At 49.7% G+C, this 16,888-nt stretch overlaps 1 protein-coding gene across 1 annotated transcript; it reads left to right on the forward strand.

Moving 5' to 3' along the window:
• The first annotated feature begins 4,852 nt into the window (after positions 1–4,852).
• Positions 4,853–16,545, forward strand: LOC123603910 (angiotensin-converting enzyme-like protein Ace3). Its single transcript, XM_045489405.1, is given in 12 exon segments — positions 4,853–5,036; positions 5,822–5,851; positions 5,854–6,009; positions 6,122–6,219; positions 6,298–6,470; positions 6,774–6,997; positions 7,121–7,265; positions 9,149–9,250; positions 9,722–9,838; positions 13,472–13,655; positions 14,184–14,593; positions 16,048–16,545. Coding segments are annotated over 11 exon segments (1,380 nt in total). The 5' UTR covers positions 4,853–4,906; the 3' UTR covers positions 14,205–14,593; positions 16,048–16,545.
• Positions 16,546–16,888: the final 343 nt, after the last annotated feature.

The following is a 16,888-nucleotide window of genomic DNA, read 5'->3' on the forward strand; positions in this document are numbered from 1 at the left end:
GACTAGGTTGTACAGGCCTGTTCCATGGAGCAGGATGTGGGGTTGAAGTATTTTGGATATGCAAGAGGGTAGGAGTTTATGATTAGTTAGGACAATGGAATTTATAAACATATCCTCTAAATAGTTCTAAGGTTCTACCACCAAAGACTTTTAATTACCCCCCGTCCCCAGCCTGACGTTTCAAAAGCTCTTTGCCTGCCAGACAAAGGTCATTGTCACAATACCATTTCCTATCTTTGTGAACACAGGGGTTCATGCTGCCTGAAACAGCCTATGGAAGAGCATGAGGGCACCAAGCAGTCAACATCCAAAGGTGTGACTGAGGGCAACGAGACTTAACATGGGGGTCAGCCTAACCAGCCTTATCCCCTAGGCTTTTTGAAATATTAAAATTGTTTGGACTCCTGTTACTGTCTCCTAGGGTGAGGGGGGTACAGCTAGGTCTAACTAGAAGAAGGCAGAGGAAGAGGAGGGGTGACAGCAGAAAGAGAGGCCATTCTGGCATTTTCTACCAGTGACCCTGAAGTCTGAGCCCTTCCCTGTGCTGCACCTGCTGATGTCTGACAGCTGATCACTCCTCAGCAGCTCTTAACTATGAGGGCCCAAGGTAGGCATGGTTGCTGGACAGTTTCTCTGATCTCTCAAACACCCTCTTCTTCCAATTGCCCACCCCCATTCCAGCCTACCCTGGCTCTAACGTGAGTGAATCCAGTGGCTTTGGACTAGGCCTGAGTCAAATCCTGCCTCTGCACGTAGTACCTTAGTGGCCTGGAGAATTCAATTTTCTGAGCCTCCATTTTGACACCTACGAAATGGTTCTTACAAACCATCTTAAATTTCTGCAAAGATTAAGTGAGATAATATAGAACTTATAGTATATAGTTTCCTCTCTTTATAAGAAATGCATCACCTCCCCACGTCACAGACCATGACAACAGGAAAGCCAAGCAGAGATCAGCCCCTCACTAGACAGATAGAGGAAAAGGTCCAGAGCAGCTCACTGGTGACAGTTGAACACTCACATCTCCCGTGTCTTCCTCCAGGAACTTTCTCATGGTTTCTGCACCATCGACTTCCCTGGAGTGCAATGAGTTTGCTCACCTGAGGGACTCAGCTTTCCTCAGTTCTGGAAACACAGGCATCATCTCTTTGAACATCACCCTCCTCCTTTCCAGTCATCTCTTTGGGGACTCTTCCCCGATGCTGCCTGGGGCCATTTTGTCCTCTGTCTCCTAATCCTTGCTCATATTTCTCATCTCTTCCTCTGTCCTGTGTTCCAGGAGATTCCCCAGTTCTGCATCCCAGCCTGCTGCTTAACCTGGCCAGAGCGATTTTCGTTGTTCCAACTTAATAACTTTTTCATGTTCACATCTCTCTCTCAAATCCCCTGTGTTTTCACAAAAGCCTATTCTTCATGGATTCTACTTTTTCTCTTTTTTACCACTCTAAGATCAGTATTTTTTTAAGTTTTGGCATAATGTACCTCCATACAATGTGCCATTTTAACCATTTTTAAGCATGCAGCCCAGTGGCATTGAATGCATTCATATTGTCCTGGCAACCAGCACCACTGTAGCTCTCCAAGTCCCTACTTTCAATTCTTTTGAATACCCTAAATTGGAATTGCTGGATTATATGGGAATCCTTTGATTTTTTGAGGAACCATCATACTCTTTTTCACAGTGGCTGCACCATTTTATATTCCCAGTAGCACTCTACACAGGTCCAGTTTCTCCATGTCTTGGCCAACAGTTGATGTTTGGTAATAGCCATTCTAGCGGGATCTCATGGTTTTGATTTGCATTTCCCTAATAATTAATGATATGGAGCATCTTTTCAAGTGCTTATTACCCATTTGTGTATAATCTTTTGAGAGATATCTACTCAGATCCTTTGCCTATCACTGATTTGGGTGGTTTTCTCATTGTTGAGTTTGAGAGTTTTCATGTATTCTAAATATTAACCCTTACCAGATATATAATTTACAAATCTTTTCTCCCATTCTGTAGGTTGCCTTTTTACTCTGTTTCTCGTGTTCTTTGATGCACAAAAGTTTTTAACTTTGATGAAATCCAATTTGTCTGGGGTTTTTGTTATTGCCTGTGCTTTTGGTGTCATATCTAAAATATCATTGTCAAATCTAATGTTGTGAAGCTTTTCCCATATGATTTCTTCAAAGAGTTTTCTGATCTTAGCTCTTATATTTAGGTCTTTCATCTGGTTTGATTTAATCTTTCCGTATGGTGTAAAGATCTATATTTTAAGTCCCTTTCAGACTGCAGTTAGACCTGTCCTTCCTCAGGTGTGTCTGTCATTTAGCACAGGCTCTGGAGCCAGAGCATGGGGGTGTGAGTCCCACCTCCATTAGCTAGCTATGTGACTGTAAGTTCCTCAACCTCTCTGTGCCTCTGTTTCCTAATCTATAAAGTGGGTGTATTGATCACAGTACTTACCTCATGCGTTTTTTGGTGAGGATTCATATACTAAAAGCTCTCAGTGGGTCCCTCGCACCTGGAAAGTGCTCAGAGGGGACTGGTGATCATTATTGATCTTCATGGCACTGCACTCTCTTTGGCACTTGGTAATCCTGACCTATGAGCCATTTTCAGTGGGAACATTCTTCTGCAGGGTCCAATGCACACACCGTGTGCATGCGTTCTGAAGATGTCCCTAAAGTCAGTTTCATGGATGCTTCTTGCAGAGCCCCCTTAAAAAGGAAGCCATCTGCTAGCTCCCATCTTGATGGAGGCACAACTTCCACTGTGATCAGCTATGTCCATGCAGACAGCAATGCTGCAGCCCTCTGGGCATGGGTGCCCTCTGATTTCCCACACGGGCCCCCACTCACTGCTGCATGAGCCCTCTTTGTCTCCTCAGCATCTGAAGAGTTCTGTTTCTTGCACTCCATCTTATCTCTGTATTTTACATTTTAAAAAGCATGATTTTTTTAACCCCAAATAGCCAAAGCAATTTTGAGAAAGAAGAATAAAGCTGGAAGCATCACACTTCCTGTTTTGAAATTATCTTACAAAGCCATAGCAATCAAAACAGAATGGTATCAGCATAAAAATGGACACACAGATCAATGGAACAGTATAAAGAGTACAGAAATAAGCCTGCCCATATATGGTCAGTATACTTAAGACAAACCAAGAATATAAGATGGGGAAAGGATAGTTTTCTTCAATAAATAGTGTTGGGGAAGCTGGGCACGTGCATGCAAAAGAATGAAACTGGACCCCTACCTTACACCATACAAAAAATTAACTGAAAATGGATTAAAGACTTGAACATAAGGCCAGAAAGCATAGAACTCCTAGAAAAAACTTAGAGAGTGAGCTCCTAGACATTGGTGTTAGCAATGATATTTTGGATTTGCCACCAAAAACAAAGGCAACAAAAGTAAAAATCAACAGGTGGCAACTACATCAAACTAAAAAGCCCTTACACAGCAAAGCAATCATCAACAAAATGAAAAGGCAACCTAAAGAATGGGAGAAAATATTTGTAAATTACATATTTGATAAGAAATTAATATACAAAATATATAAAGAGCTCATACAACTCCAAACAAACCAACTAAACCAACAAACCAACTAAAAAATGAGCAGAGGAACTGGATAGACATTTTTCCAAAGAAGACATACAGATGGCCAGCGGTCACATGAAATGGTTCTCAACATCACTAATCATCAGGGAAATGCAAATAAAAACCACAATTAGATATCACTTCATGCCTAGTAGAATGGCCATTATCAAAAAGATAAGAAATATCAAGTGTTGGCAAGGATATGGAGAAAGAGAACCCTCGTGCACTGTTGGTGGGAACGTAAATTGTCAGCCGCTACAGAAAACAGTATGGAGGTTCCTCAAAAGGTTAAAAATCGGGGCACCTGGGTGGCTCAGTCGGTTGGGCGTCTGACTTCACTCAGGTTGTGATCCCACAGATCATGAGTTCAAGCCCCACATCAGGCTCTGTGCTGACAGGTCAGAACCTGGAGCCTGCTTTAGATTCTGTGTCTCCCTCTCTCTCTCTACCCCTCCCCTGCTCATGCTCTGTCTCTGTCTCTCAAAAATAAATAAACACTAAAAAAATTTTTAAGTTAAAAGTAGAACTACCATATGATCCAGCAATTTCACTCCTGGGTATTTACAAAAAAAATGAAATCAGTCTTGAAAAGCTATCTGCACCTTCGTGTCCATTGCAACGTGATTTACACTAGCCAAGACATGGAAACAATCTGTGTCCAATGACAGGTGAATGGATAATGAAAAGGTGGTATACATATACACACCAAAAAACTGAGCTTATAGATACAGGGAACAGATTGGTGGTTGCCAGAAGCAGGAGGTGGGATGGTGGGCAAAAAGATGAAGCTGGCAAAAGGCATAAACTTCTGGTTTATGCCTGGGTGGCTCAGTCGTTTAAGCGTTCGACTCTTGATTTCAGCTCAGGTCATGATCTCATGAGATCAAGCTCAGAGTTGGTTCCGCCCTGGTCATGGGAACTGCTTAAGATTCCCTCTGTCCCTCTCCCTCTACCCTTTTCCCACTTGCACACAGGGGCACAGGCCTGCCCTAGGTGACACCTGCCCTCCAGTATAACATGCTTCTGGCCTACATGGAGACGACATACAGCATGGCCCAGGTGTGCCTGAATGAGGGACCCTGCCTACCCCTGGAGCCTGGTGAGCACCCAAACACTGCCCTGTCCATCCCCAGAGTCTCTAGTATCAGCCCCTTCCACAAGCCTACCCTGACCCCCCGTTGTCTTCCATGCCTCAGGTGTACTCACTTTTGAGGAGTGGAGGGTCTGCCTAAGGCAGGTAAGGGCAGAGGGCAGGCAGGAGTAGGGGGGGGCTGTCCCACCTTGGCTCTTTTTCTGGGCATAGACCTTGAAGAAGTCATGGCCACCTCCCGGGATGAGAAGGAGCTGCTGTGGGCCTGGCAGGGCTGGCAGGATGCTGTGGGTCATCAGCTCTGCATCACCTTCAAGTGCTATGTGCAGCTCAGCAACAAGACTGCAAAGCTCAACGGTGAGGCCCCCAGCCCCCCAGCTGGCCAGCCCAGCCCATGCAGATGGCACACTGCACAGGTCCCAGGGCAGTTCCTGGGAAGGGCGAAGCAGAGTCTGCTGGGGGTAAAGGCAGTAGTAGGACCTTGAGATGGAGAACCTGAACCCCGCCCCACAGCTGGGGGAAGCAAAGGTGGTTCATTCACCATTGGTCCACAAACATCACTTGAGCACCTACTGTGTGCCAGGTCCTGGAGAGGTTCTAAGGATGCGTAGGTGAAAAGACAGAGAGGAGCCTGCCCTCCTAGGTAGGGCTTACAGTCTGAGAGACAGACAAGATTTGTGCAAACGCACATCTCAGGACGAGTGCTAAGAGAGAGAAGAGGAGGCCTGGAGACACTTCCCCAAGGCCCGAAAGAAGGCAAGCAAGAGGTGAAAGAGACCCCCAGGCCCCATGATGGGACAAACCAGTGTTTGGGAGGATCTGGAAGGAGCCAGGGTGGCCTGAGGGCTTGGACATGTGGGGTTCAAGGTGGGTGCCAAGACCAGTGCCTTATCCAGGTCCTCTCCAACCAGGCATGGTGAGAAGCATGGAGTGTGTATTTTGTTAAATGTTTTTCCACCCCTGATCTTATCCAATCAGAACAGTGACCTTGGGGGGCACATTTCCCATTTGGCAGATGAAGACCCTGAGGACCAGGGAGGCCAAGTGGCTTCCCCAGAAAGTGCCTGGGTCTCCTGCCTGCCAGGCCAGGGCTGAAGGAAGGGCGGGTGGTGAGTGCTTCTGAGCCCCCTCTCCTGTCCTAGGTTACAAATACATGGGGGCCTTGTGGCGGTCCAAGAGTCTGACACCCTGGAACACGACCTGGAGCAGCTTTACCAGGAGCTGCAGCCACTCTACCTAAACCTGCACACCTACATGTTCCGGGCCCTGCACTGCCACTACGGGTCAGAGCTTATCAACCTGCGGGGACCCATCCCTGCCCACCTCCTGAGTAACGCCCTAGCTGGTAGCAGAGTGGGGTGGGCAGAATAGGCCTCCAAGCTGGCACTCAGTAAAGGGAGAGACAGTGTCCTGCCTCCTCTGAGCCCCTCCTCTCCTTCCAGGGAACATGTGGGCTCAGTTCTGGGTCAACATCTTAGACCTGGTCCTACCCTTCCCAAAGAAGCCTCTTGAGGACATCACAAAAGTCATGAAAAGCCAAGTCAGTGCTCGGTGTCCATCTGACCCTGCCAGCTCCACACCCTCAGGCTGGGCCCTATGTATCCCCTCTTCCACACAGCACTGGAAGCCCTCAAAAATGTTTGAAGGGGCTGAAAAATTCTTCACCTCCCTGGGGCTGCTTTCCACCCCTCCCAACTTCTGGAAAACTTCAATGATGGAAAGGCCAACCGATGGGCGAGAGGTGGAGTGCCACGCCTCTGCCTGGGACTTCTACAACGGCAAGGACGTCAGGTCTCACGGGGCACCAGCACCACCCTCCTCTCCCTCCCTCTCTCTTCCTCCACTGGTTCCACTCTCCACCTGCCCGCCTGTCTTAGGAGGTGGGCAAGGGTGGGCAGGGCCGGAGCCAGGCAGCAGAGGGGAATGTGAGCTGGCAACATGAGCGAGGGGGACCTGGAGTGAGAAAGGACAGTACCCAAGACCCTGCTGGTCTCTAGCCCATCTGCCCCAGTCCCTTAACGGAGTCTGAATGGAGAAATCTCCCCTTCTCCCAGGGCCTCCCTATGCTCCTTGACCCCTGCCCTTTAACCCTAGGGTAAAGAAGTGCACCGAGGTGACCATAGAAGACCTGCTCTCCATCTTCCACCAAATGGGCCATATCCAGTACTTCTTGCAGTACGAGAACCTCTCTGTGATCTTCCGTGCAGGAGCCAACCCAGCCTTTGAAGAGGCCGTGGGGTCGATGGTCACCCTCTCGGCCTCCTCCCACAAATACTTGCTCAACAGAGGCCTGCTCAGCCACCAGCACCAGGACTCAGGTGGTGGGGGCCAAGAGGACCATAGCAGGGCATCTGAGCCTGAGGCTGCAGCCAAGGCTCTCTGGGCAAGGTTGAAGGGAGGGAGAACTGGGAGCCACCAGCTGACTGCCTCACCTTCCCCAGAGGAGGAGGTCAATTTCCTGATGGGCATCACCCTGGAGAAGATTGCCTTTATCCCCTTCGCCAACCTGATGGACCTGTTTCGCTGGAAGGTCTTTGATGGCACCATCCAGAAGGACGTCTACAACCAGGAGTGGTGGAACTTGAGGTGGGGAGGACAGCTGCCCTGGGCTCTCTGCCCCCTCCCACCCCTGCTGTGGGTGGGGCTTTCCGGTCAGCCTTAAGGGCACTGCCCATTGCCAGAGGATGCTGCTGCCTCTCTTCAGAGGGCAGAGCTAGGGTGTGCCACACTGGTGACCGGGGGGGCCCTGAGGAGGCCCCAGGGTGGTATTGGCTGTTTGCCATCACCTGATAAAAATATCCCTACTGAAGTGGATAGGGCCAGCACCTGCAATTATGGGACCTCACATTGAATCTGGCACTGGCACTGAGCACACCTCTTAACCTCTCTAGGGACCCTGGCAGTGGCCCTGCCTGCTTCTGGGTAGCTGGGAAGCTCACACAGGGGTGCGCCTGGGCTCCTCCAAGAACAAAGCATTGACCACCAGGCAGGCCCACCTGCTTCTCCTCTCCCTTCCTATTCTCACCAGTAGCACTGGCAGAAGAGTGTTTGGTGACCTGAGCTCTTTCTCCCCCATGGAAAAAGTCCCCATGGGAGAGAGGCAAGCCCACTGCCCCCTTTCCTGCTGCTCTAACACACTCTCACAACTGCCTCTGGTTTAGCATCCTCAGGCATGTCCAAGGTCAGAACTGGCTGCCAAAAGAGCTCACCAGCAGTCAGGCAGCACCACTCTTGAGGGAGGGGCATCCATGTCGCATCCTATCACCGACCACTGGCTGACTGGAAAATGAATGCCCATGGCCCAGCTTCTCCATCTCTACCAGGCCTCAGACTGACCTGCTTGAGTCTGCTGGCCACAACATGATTTGGGGCTACCAGGAAGCAGCTGCCAGCTTTGAACCAGGCCCCTTATGTTTCTTTGAACTTGTACAGCATCCCATGATCCTTCACTGGAGAACAATCTGTGACCAGCCCGTGGTCACACAGCAACTCAGGGGTGGAAAAGTTGGGTGCTCCTCTCTTTGTCCACTCACCCTCCCACTGTCATCCCAAATTCAGGCCCAGGTCTCACTGGTGGGGTTGGCAGAGTCTTGACCTTGTACTTCTCCAAGGGCAACCCCCACAAGCCATCTGAGGTGCCTGCAGGGGTCCTTTTCCTCCCTTGGCCAACTATAACCACCACCACCTATAATGGAAACCCAGGGTAAAGGGAGAGAGGTGACAACTTCCTGGCCCTGAATAAGGAAGCCTCTGTCAACTGGGAGGGGAGCCTCTTGGCTCTATGTTGGCCCCAGAGGATGGCTCAGGGCAACCAGTGAGCCAACAATGAAACAACCAGAACTTTTCATAGGTTTTGTCTCATCCCACAGATGGATCATTTTATCCCCATCTTACAGACAACAAGACTCAGTGACAATCAGTAACTTTCCCACAGTCGCACAGCTCAGAGGGGCAAGGTCAGATCTGAATTTGAAAGTTAATGGTATCTGCCAGGGACTAGTTCTGTGACCTCCCACCAGTTCCCTGACCTCTAAACTTTGGTCTTCTCATCTGTAAAATGGGAATAACAGCAGCACTACATTGCATAGATGCTATTCTGTTTTCTCCTTGGCACTTCTTACCAGATGAAGTGACCTTGTTGGTCTATAACCATCCCCATCATTAGGATGCAAGAAAGACCTTGAGTAGCCCGTTCCCTCCCATGTCCCTAGAATCGGGACAGTGTTGAGTGAATCTGTGTGAAGAGCTTAGCATGGTTCCTAGCACAGAGGAAGTCAATGTTAACTACTGTTATTATTTGATTCTGATTCCCAATTCCCAATCCCATGTGTTTTCAACTCATTTATTTAATCTATAAAGATGCAGTAAGTGTCCTGTGCCCACCAGTTTTGATAGAGGTGCACGTGCTTCCAAAGGAAAAGGCTCTGAGAACCCAACTGTGTGGTACCAGCCCCCTGTCCCCCCCACAGGTTGAAGTACCAGGGCCTGTGCCCCCCCCCCATCCCTCGGACAGAGGATTACTTTGATCCTGGTGCCAAGTTCCACATTTCTGCCAGCGTGCCCTACATACGGTAATGGTCTGGGCCCTGCCAGCAGAACCAGCTCTAGGACTTGGGGACTGGGGGCATGGGAACTAGACTGAGGATTTCCAGGAAGGCCCTAGATCCAAATCTTCCCCTGTTCCCCTGCCCACCTCTTCCAATGAGTTGTGCAGCGTCTTGGGGGCCACACCCCGGACTCTTGGGCTTTCAGAGCAGATCCCATGTGGAGGCAGCGCTGATGGGAATATTCTAAAGCATCTCTATTGTCCCCAAGAGGAAGGCAGGAAAGAAGGAGGTAAGGGTTTGTTCAGGAGGCTAAGAAGGGCATATTCCAAGGCCAATCTGAGGTGGGACCTTGGCAAAGGACCCTCCACCCAGCAAGGTTGGGCACTGGCTGGGCCCTCAGACCACCGCACGTCAGAGCTGCTAGGCTCCAAATGGCTCTGGGCTTCCCATCCCTGACACCAGCTCCCAAGCCTGCCCTTTCATCCCTCTCCCCAGGTACTTCATCAGCCTAGTACTCCAGTTCCAGTTCCACGACGCTCTGGCCTCAGGCCATGTGGGCCCATTGCACCGATGTGACAGCTATAACTCCAAGATAGCTGAGAAGCTCCTGGAGTGAGTGCTCTCCTCCCTCACAAAGCTCCCTGATTTGTTCTCAGCTGCCTGCCCCTTGCTGGAATCCTGCCCATGGCTCCCTCTCCTCAATAGACCACCGTGGGCACCCTGAGCAGAGCCTCATTGACCTTTTAGTTTAGTGGAAGTTCTTCCTCGTGTCAGACTCCAGTCTCTCCTCTAGAAATCGAAGCCCATTTCCTTGTGTGTAGCCTCTCCTGGTCAGAGAGACTATTTGGCCCCTCCTGCTCTCTCTCTCTCTCTCTCTCTCTCTCTCTCACACACACACACACACACACTTACATACACTCACTACCATACATTCCTTCACCCATGTGTGCACCTGCACACGCATGCACACATGCACACACTCACATATGCCAATAAATCAAACTGTCTCAGATGGGAAGCCCGTACTGGAGTCCTGCCTCAACCTTCAGTCCTCCATCCAAATGCCCTTATCTTTTCTGCACAAGGTGCTCACCGATCTTCAGCAGCATTTGATGCACACTTGGGTGTACTCTGCTTTTCCCATCTCTTCTTGGAGGTGCTTGGATCCGGCTCCCAGGCTGATCCAGGTTGCTTTCACACCAACCTTTGTGATGCTCTGGTCAGCTTGTGGTCCATTTTGACTCCCTAGCCCCAATCTTTTTTCCTGCACTTAGTATCAAGCCCATGGTTTCCATTCCTGCCTCTGTGGAGTTGGTTTTGGTCCTGAAACAAACATGGAAGAATGGGACGCTGACCTGATGGTGGGAAGCCTTGACTAGTACCAGCTGGGCTCTCTGAGGAGTACTCTTACAAGGTTTCACATTAGCAGTTCATAACTTGCAAAGTGGGCATGATTAGCCACATTTCACAAATAATGTAACTCCAACTAAGAGAGATATTGTGATTGCACATCATTCATCTAGGAAGTGGCAAAATCCTGCTTTGAGTGCCGAACTGATTCTAGAACACATCATCATTCACACTGTTGCCTCTAAGAATCAAGGGATACAGGTCTGGTGAGGTTAGACCTAGGTCTGCTGGTTCCACGATCAGGGCTTCAACCACTTAAATGCAGAGCCCACCCACTGATATGGTCTTTTCCCCACCAATTTTTCTACCCAGTTTAGTGGGTCCATTTCCCCGATTGGTCAAGGTCACCTTGAATTTTATTCCTGTCTCCCAGAGGATTAATATAGCCACATAATTTAGTCTCCTTTGCAAATTTAATGAGCATATTTGTGATTCCACCGTGCAGTTTGTCAGTAACCACTAGGCCAGATGGAGTTGCAGGACTGATCTCCTGGCTTGGCTCCCAGGGAGTGCTGCACCTTCCATGCCGATTATCAACCTAGTCTGTTTGCTTTTCTATCTTTTCACACTACAGGGGTTTATGGTAGCCAACTGCCCATGTTTGAGCTTTTCTGAATGTGTGGAACATAAGGGCCCTCTCTGCTCTCTGCATTCATGTCTCTGGCTGCCCAACACTTATTCACTCAGCAAGTATTTACTTGTGCGCATGCCAACCAGCTTGGGCAATGGGCCACAGGATAAACCAATAACCATAACACAAGACAGGAGATGGTGCAGTAGGAAAGGGCTTTAGTGAACATGCAAAGAAGATGAGGAGGTCATGCCCAGGGACCAAGGATGGATCTCTGTCCCCAAAAGCAGGAGTGCAAGAAATAACAGACATTGTTTTCTACACATCAACTCACTTTTAACTCTGAGCCTTCATTCCACTTAATTGGTGGGAAATTTGACCTCATTCTCACCACCACCTCCTCCCCACCCAGGGCACACAGAGCTCCCAGGATCTGACTTGGCACCAAAACATGTAGAGGCCCTGCCAGTCATCACTGGTCATGGCTCACCTGTCTTCACACATTGCCATCCAGACCCCTCCCTGGCCAGGGAAGACCCTAAGTTCCAGGTTTAGGACTTTGAATGCTATCTTCTGGGGAGAGGGTGGAGGAGAGGACTCTGAGAAAGTGGGATGTCATGAGCTCTGGGGACTTGAGAGAGCAGCAGAGTGAATATAGGTTGTGTGTGGGGGGGTGGTGAATGCTTGCAGAGGAGAAGGGGGAGGGCAAGATTCTTGGCTGCTCTTTTACCTAATATATCTTAGAACTTGACTCATCTTCCTATATGTGATTGCTCTGGGTTGGATCTGCTGGGAATGGAGAGTTGAAGTGGACTTGGTCCAAGTTCCCAAAGCCCTTGCCTCATCCGGCCAACCATGATAGGCCTGACCTTGTCCAGTGGACTCATTGCTGCGACCTTGGATTTGAGCGTCAGGAAGTGCTCAGCTGCCATTTTTGCAGGTCTCATGTGCTGGCCACATTGGCCGTGAGCCGGGCTTTGGTAAAACCTCTTGCCCCACTGAGCCTGAAGGACTATTTCTAAATAGGTAGATTTTCAATGGTCCAAACTTTCTCCCCATCAGGTCCCTTCTTTTTTCCCAGGACCCAGCATCTGATATAATCTTACCTAAAGTTAGTTGTGGGATTTTGTTTTGTTTTATTTTGTTTTTCTTTTCATCTTGATGACTTTCCTCCTGCATTTCTCTAGGATCTTAACTACATTTTCCCCCACGGGTTTCTATCAAGGATCCACTAAACTTTAGTTTCCCCTCATTCTTTCTCAGTTGTTTGTTAAGTGATGTGTATAAGTCTTTGCATGCTACAAAGCCCTCTTTCACTGCCATTATGTGACTTAATCCTCACCACAGTGAAGGGTAGATATTAAAAGGGCACATTTTGCTGATGAAGAAACTGAGGCTAAGAGCAGCTGAGTCAATTGCCTAAGGTCATGCGGCCCATAAGTAACACTGCTGAGTCTTGAACCTGGGTCCTGTTAGTCTAGACTCCACAGTCTGACTTATGGGCTTCTAGACCCCATCTCTCTCGTGGCCAGCTGGGGACACAGGTTAAGAAGGATCAATGTATGCCCATCACTGCCTCCACAGGGGCTCTGGGGTGGAGAAGCCCAGAGCTTTGGCTTCAGCACACTCTGTACCTCCACCATGAGTGTGGGGCCAAGCCTAAGGCTGGTCCCCCTGCCACCAAACACTGCATGTGCTTTGAGACACAGCTGACATTAGTGCAGTGCTGCAGGCAGGACACAGAGCACACTCCATGCTCTAGATCTCTCTAATCCTCCCAAACACTCCTTGTGAGACTAGAAAGGGCTGAAGAGCTGCCCCTCCCTACTGACACTGAGCACCTCATGGGAAACAGTGTCTCAAGACTTTATGCCTGTTTTAGTCCAGAATAATAATCACCACAGTAGTGGTAATAATAATAATAATAATAATAATCAGCTAACATGTATTGCCTGCCTACTATGCTCCCAGAATTGTGTTTATTTAATCAGCATACCAACCCTAGGAGGTACATACTGTTATTATCTCCATTTTATGAGTATGGAAACTGAGACTCAGAAAGGTTATGTTACTTGTCCAAAGTCCCACAGGATTCAAACTCAGGTTGTTCTTATTTCAGAACTTGTTATTTTATCCACTGCTCTGAGTTCTATGGGAAGAGTCTGGCTAGCAAAGCCATACGGCCAGGGTTGGGCACACTGAGGGGTCCCAGCAGCACCAGCTGATGCCCCCACACAGCCTCACAGCTGTATCTACTCTCCCAGGGATGTCCTAAAGCTGGGCTCAAGCAAGCCCTGGCCAGAAGTCCTGCAGAAGATAACCGGGCAGACCAAAGTGTCTGCAAAGGCCCTCATGACTTACTTCAAGCCCCTCTTGAACTGGCTGGCCACCGAAAATGTGCGGCAGGGGGAGATCCTGGGCTGGCCAGACTTCAGCTGTACCTTGAAGGTTTGATAATCTGACCCTGGTGCCAGCTCTAGTCCAGCCCCAAGCCCTACCCTAGCCTGCCCTGGGCCAGTCCCTACCCCAATCCAGCCTTAACCCCTAGCCTATCTATGACCTGGCTTGAACAAGCACAGCATTGTTGCTGCATGACCCCGTCTGCATCTGATGCAGCTTTGGCCAAGACCACAGCCCCATGGCCCAGCCACTGGCTCAGTTGCTTCCTTGCATACTGTTCAGCTAGACTGCCAGGTAGGCATCTGAGCACAAGGTGGACTTCTTTCCTCCCGACCCTGGCACAGAGCCATCACTGGGCACCATAGGGGCATAGCCCTATCTGTGCCCATCTCCTCCTTTCCCTTCTACTCCTCCTCACCCTCCTTCCAGGGCAATGCCTTCACCTATGGCTTGGAAGGTAGGTGCCTGAGGCTGAGGGAGGAGGCCAGTGGCAGTCAGGTGCTCTGATTTCCACAGGCACCCCAGGGCTCCCTCCCTCATTCTACCTGCTCTGCAAGTCTCCTGTGTCTTCCACAGAAAAAGACACAGACAAGGTGACATTTCTGAGTCTGGAGCTGGACGCTGACCAGGCCAAATTTGGGCAGTGGGTGCTGCTGGCCCTCAGCTTTGTCATGTTCCTGGTGGCCCTACTGCTGGCCTGCAGGCTGTACTCCCTGGAAAAAAGGTCGTTGTCCCAGAACACCAAGGCACAGAACACCGGTTCACAGGACTCCAGTGCACTCAAGACACAGCCCAAGGCCTACTTCCTGGGGATAGCCATGGAGCCCTGCCTGGTTGCCAAAAGACAGTGGATCCTGCTGGTCCTCTGCCTCATCCTGACGCTGTGCTCAATCAGCCTGATCATTCAAATTCTCACACAGCACAACAGGAAGCCTCTGTGGATGAGAGCTGAATGGTGGAGCTGGGACTAGACACCAGTACAACTGGTAAGACTGGAGGGCAGGAGGAAGGTGGCCAAGGCAGAGAGCACTGGGGGGGTTAGGGAGGAGACAGCTTGCATGCATAGTGTCCAACTGCAATTGGGTGCAGCTGTGGCAGATCTGGGTACATGGAGGTTTGTAATTGTGTGTATGGAATTCATGTATGTGAAGCCATGTGTACAGGCTACTGACTCTGTGTGATTCCATGTATGTCCTGGATTCCAGACCAACTTCCTTCCCCTAGGGGCTCAGGAACCATGGTTTCAGTGAGCCCCGTGACTCTGTCCCTCCAATTCAGCCACCACCCCAATTCATGCCCCAAACTGTTCTTCGCACAGCCTTGTTTTCTTCAAGAGTCCAACTGTGGGGCTGGGCCAGGACTGCAGTGTCCAAGGAATGTCCTCTCTGGCTAGAAACAGGACACTGCTTCAGTCACCTTATAAAATGTATTCAAGTAAAACTGGACATTCTGTACAAATCACTGGTGCCCGGTTCTTGAGCACTGTGCTCTGTATGCTATATCCAGCATATCTTTCTGCTGATCCTCTGGCCTACCCTGTGTTGGGCTGCATAATCCAGCCCCAAAAGCTGCTTGTCAGCTGCCTGAGATGCAAACTGCCCCACAGCCCTCCCTGCCCCAGTCCAGACCTTCCCAAATGGAGACAGTGGGTAGCTGGGCACCAAGCCAGGCTTGATTAATGATTGACTTCTTTAATATTTAAACAAAGCTCATCTCCAGCCACTCCGCTCCAGAGATGGCCTTGTTCAACACACACACCTGCTGCCTGGCCTGTTGCCCTGGGGACCGATCATAGGGCAAACAACACCTTTCCAGGCTCAGTGGGGGAGGGGGAAATGGGATGGAGAGGGCTGTAGGAAGACATTTGGGAAATGGGTACTCTAGGGAAAAGTTTAGGACAAACTTGAGAAAAGAGAGAGAAGGCCTCTGCTCCTTCCCCTTCTAGCCCTTCTTTCCATTCTAGGTCTATCCACCATGGGGATGCCACATCCAATATATGCCACATCCAGTATAACACAGTCCAACTGCATTGGACAGAGGCCCCAAGGAGCTCTTTGAGTGGCTACAAATCAGTGCCTGTCAGTGATTAGGGGAGCCTTGAGGCAGGTAGTAGCATAGCCAGTAACCAAAGAGAAGTGACACTAGTAGTTGAGGCAACTCAACTACAGTTGAGTTGGTGAAAGGGTGGCCAAAAGATGAGACTGGCTCTCTCTAGATTAAGGATCTGAGCCCAGAAGTCAAGGTTCAGGGGAAAAGAGGGGCTGGGCTGAGATCTCCATGGGCCCAATCTCTGCCCAGGTTTCAAGAAGTCTTCTTGAGTTCTGGCTGAGCCCAACAAAGTACTGCTCCAAATCCAGGCTCCATAGCACTCTTGTTTGATGCCTCTGTCACTGCTCTTACTTTGCTGTGCTATGATGTCCTTATTTGTTCCCATTATTAGCTGTTAGCACCGTAATGGCAGGACAAGGAGTGTGCCCCTGCATAACATCTTTAGGTGGCACAGGCCGTAGAACATAGAAGACTTGGAAACTGTATGAATGAGAAAGCTCTAAGTCCCTCCTCAGAGCTCAGCATCCTGCTCTGAGTTCATGAGAAACAGCCCCACCTTTCCTACACAGTCAGCCTGCACCTCCACACAAGGGGCAGCCAGGACAACTCTGCCCCACTAGGAGGCCACACTTGCAGCCCTCCCATTCCCCAGCCACAGTGGCCAACAAGGCCCCCATCAGGCATTGTGGCTCTGCATGGCAAAGGCACACCCAGCCTAGGACTCCAAGCCTCTCATCTGGACTCCAGCGAAAACCTCACTGAGCCTCCTTGTCCATCCTCTCTCCCCCACCCGCCATTGTAAAGTTTCTTTCACTGAAATACTTCCTTTGTGTCTAACTACTCAAGAACTTGGTTGTCCATCAATTAAATCTAGATGTTCAAAATGGCATCTGAGGGTCTTTATCAATTCACCTTTTGTCCAAACTTCACCCCTCCTATGCCCCACCTCAGTCCCTTTGCATTGATTCCACCATGGGCCTTTGCCTAAGGTGTATGCCCCATTTGAATGTTTGCCTTCGAAGGCCTGACTCAAAACTGGTCATTGGATACTCTGCAAAGTTCCAAGACCACTGAGATGCTCAATGAACAGTGATCCCTTTCTCTCTCTCTCCTCTCCAAGAAACCTCTTTCAATAAACCTCACCCCATCCCCATCTGCTCTTCTAGTGTATTCATTTTCAATCAGTACTCAGACACTTTTATCAGTGGTCACTTGCTAATAGGTGGTTTTAA

The sequence above is a fragment of the Leopardus geoffroyi genome, chromosome E1 (genome assembly GCF_018350155.1).
Source record: "Leopardus geoffroyi isolate Oge1 chromosome E1, O.geoffroyi_Oge1_pat1.0, whole genome shotgun sequence".
Lineage (NCBI taxonomy): Eukaryota > Metazoa > Chordata > Mammalia > Carnivora > Felidae > Leopardus > Leopardus geoffroyi.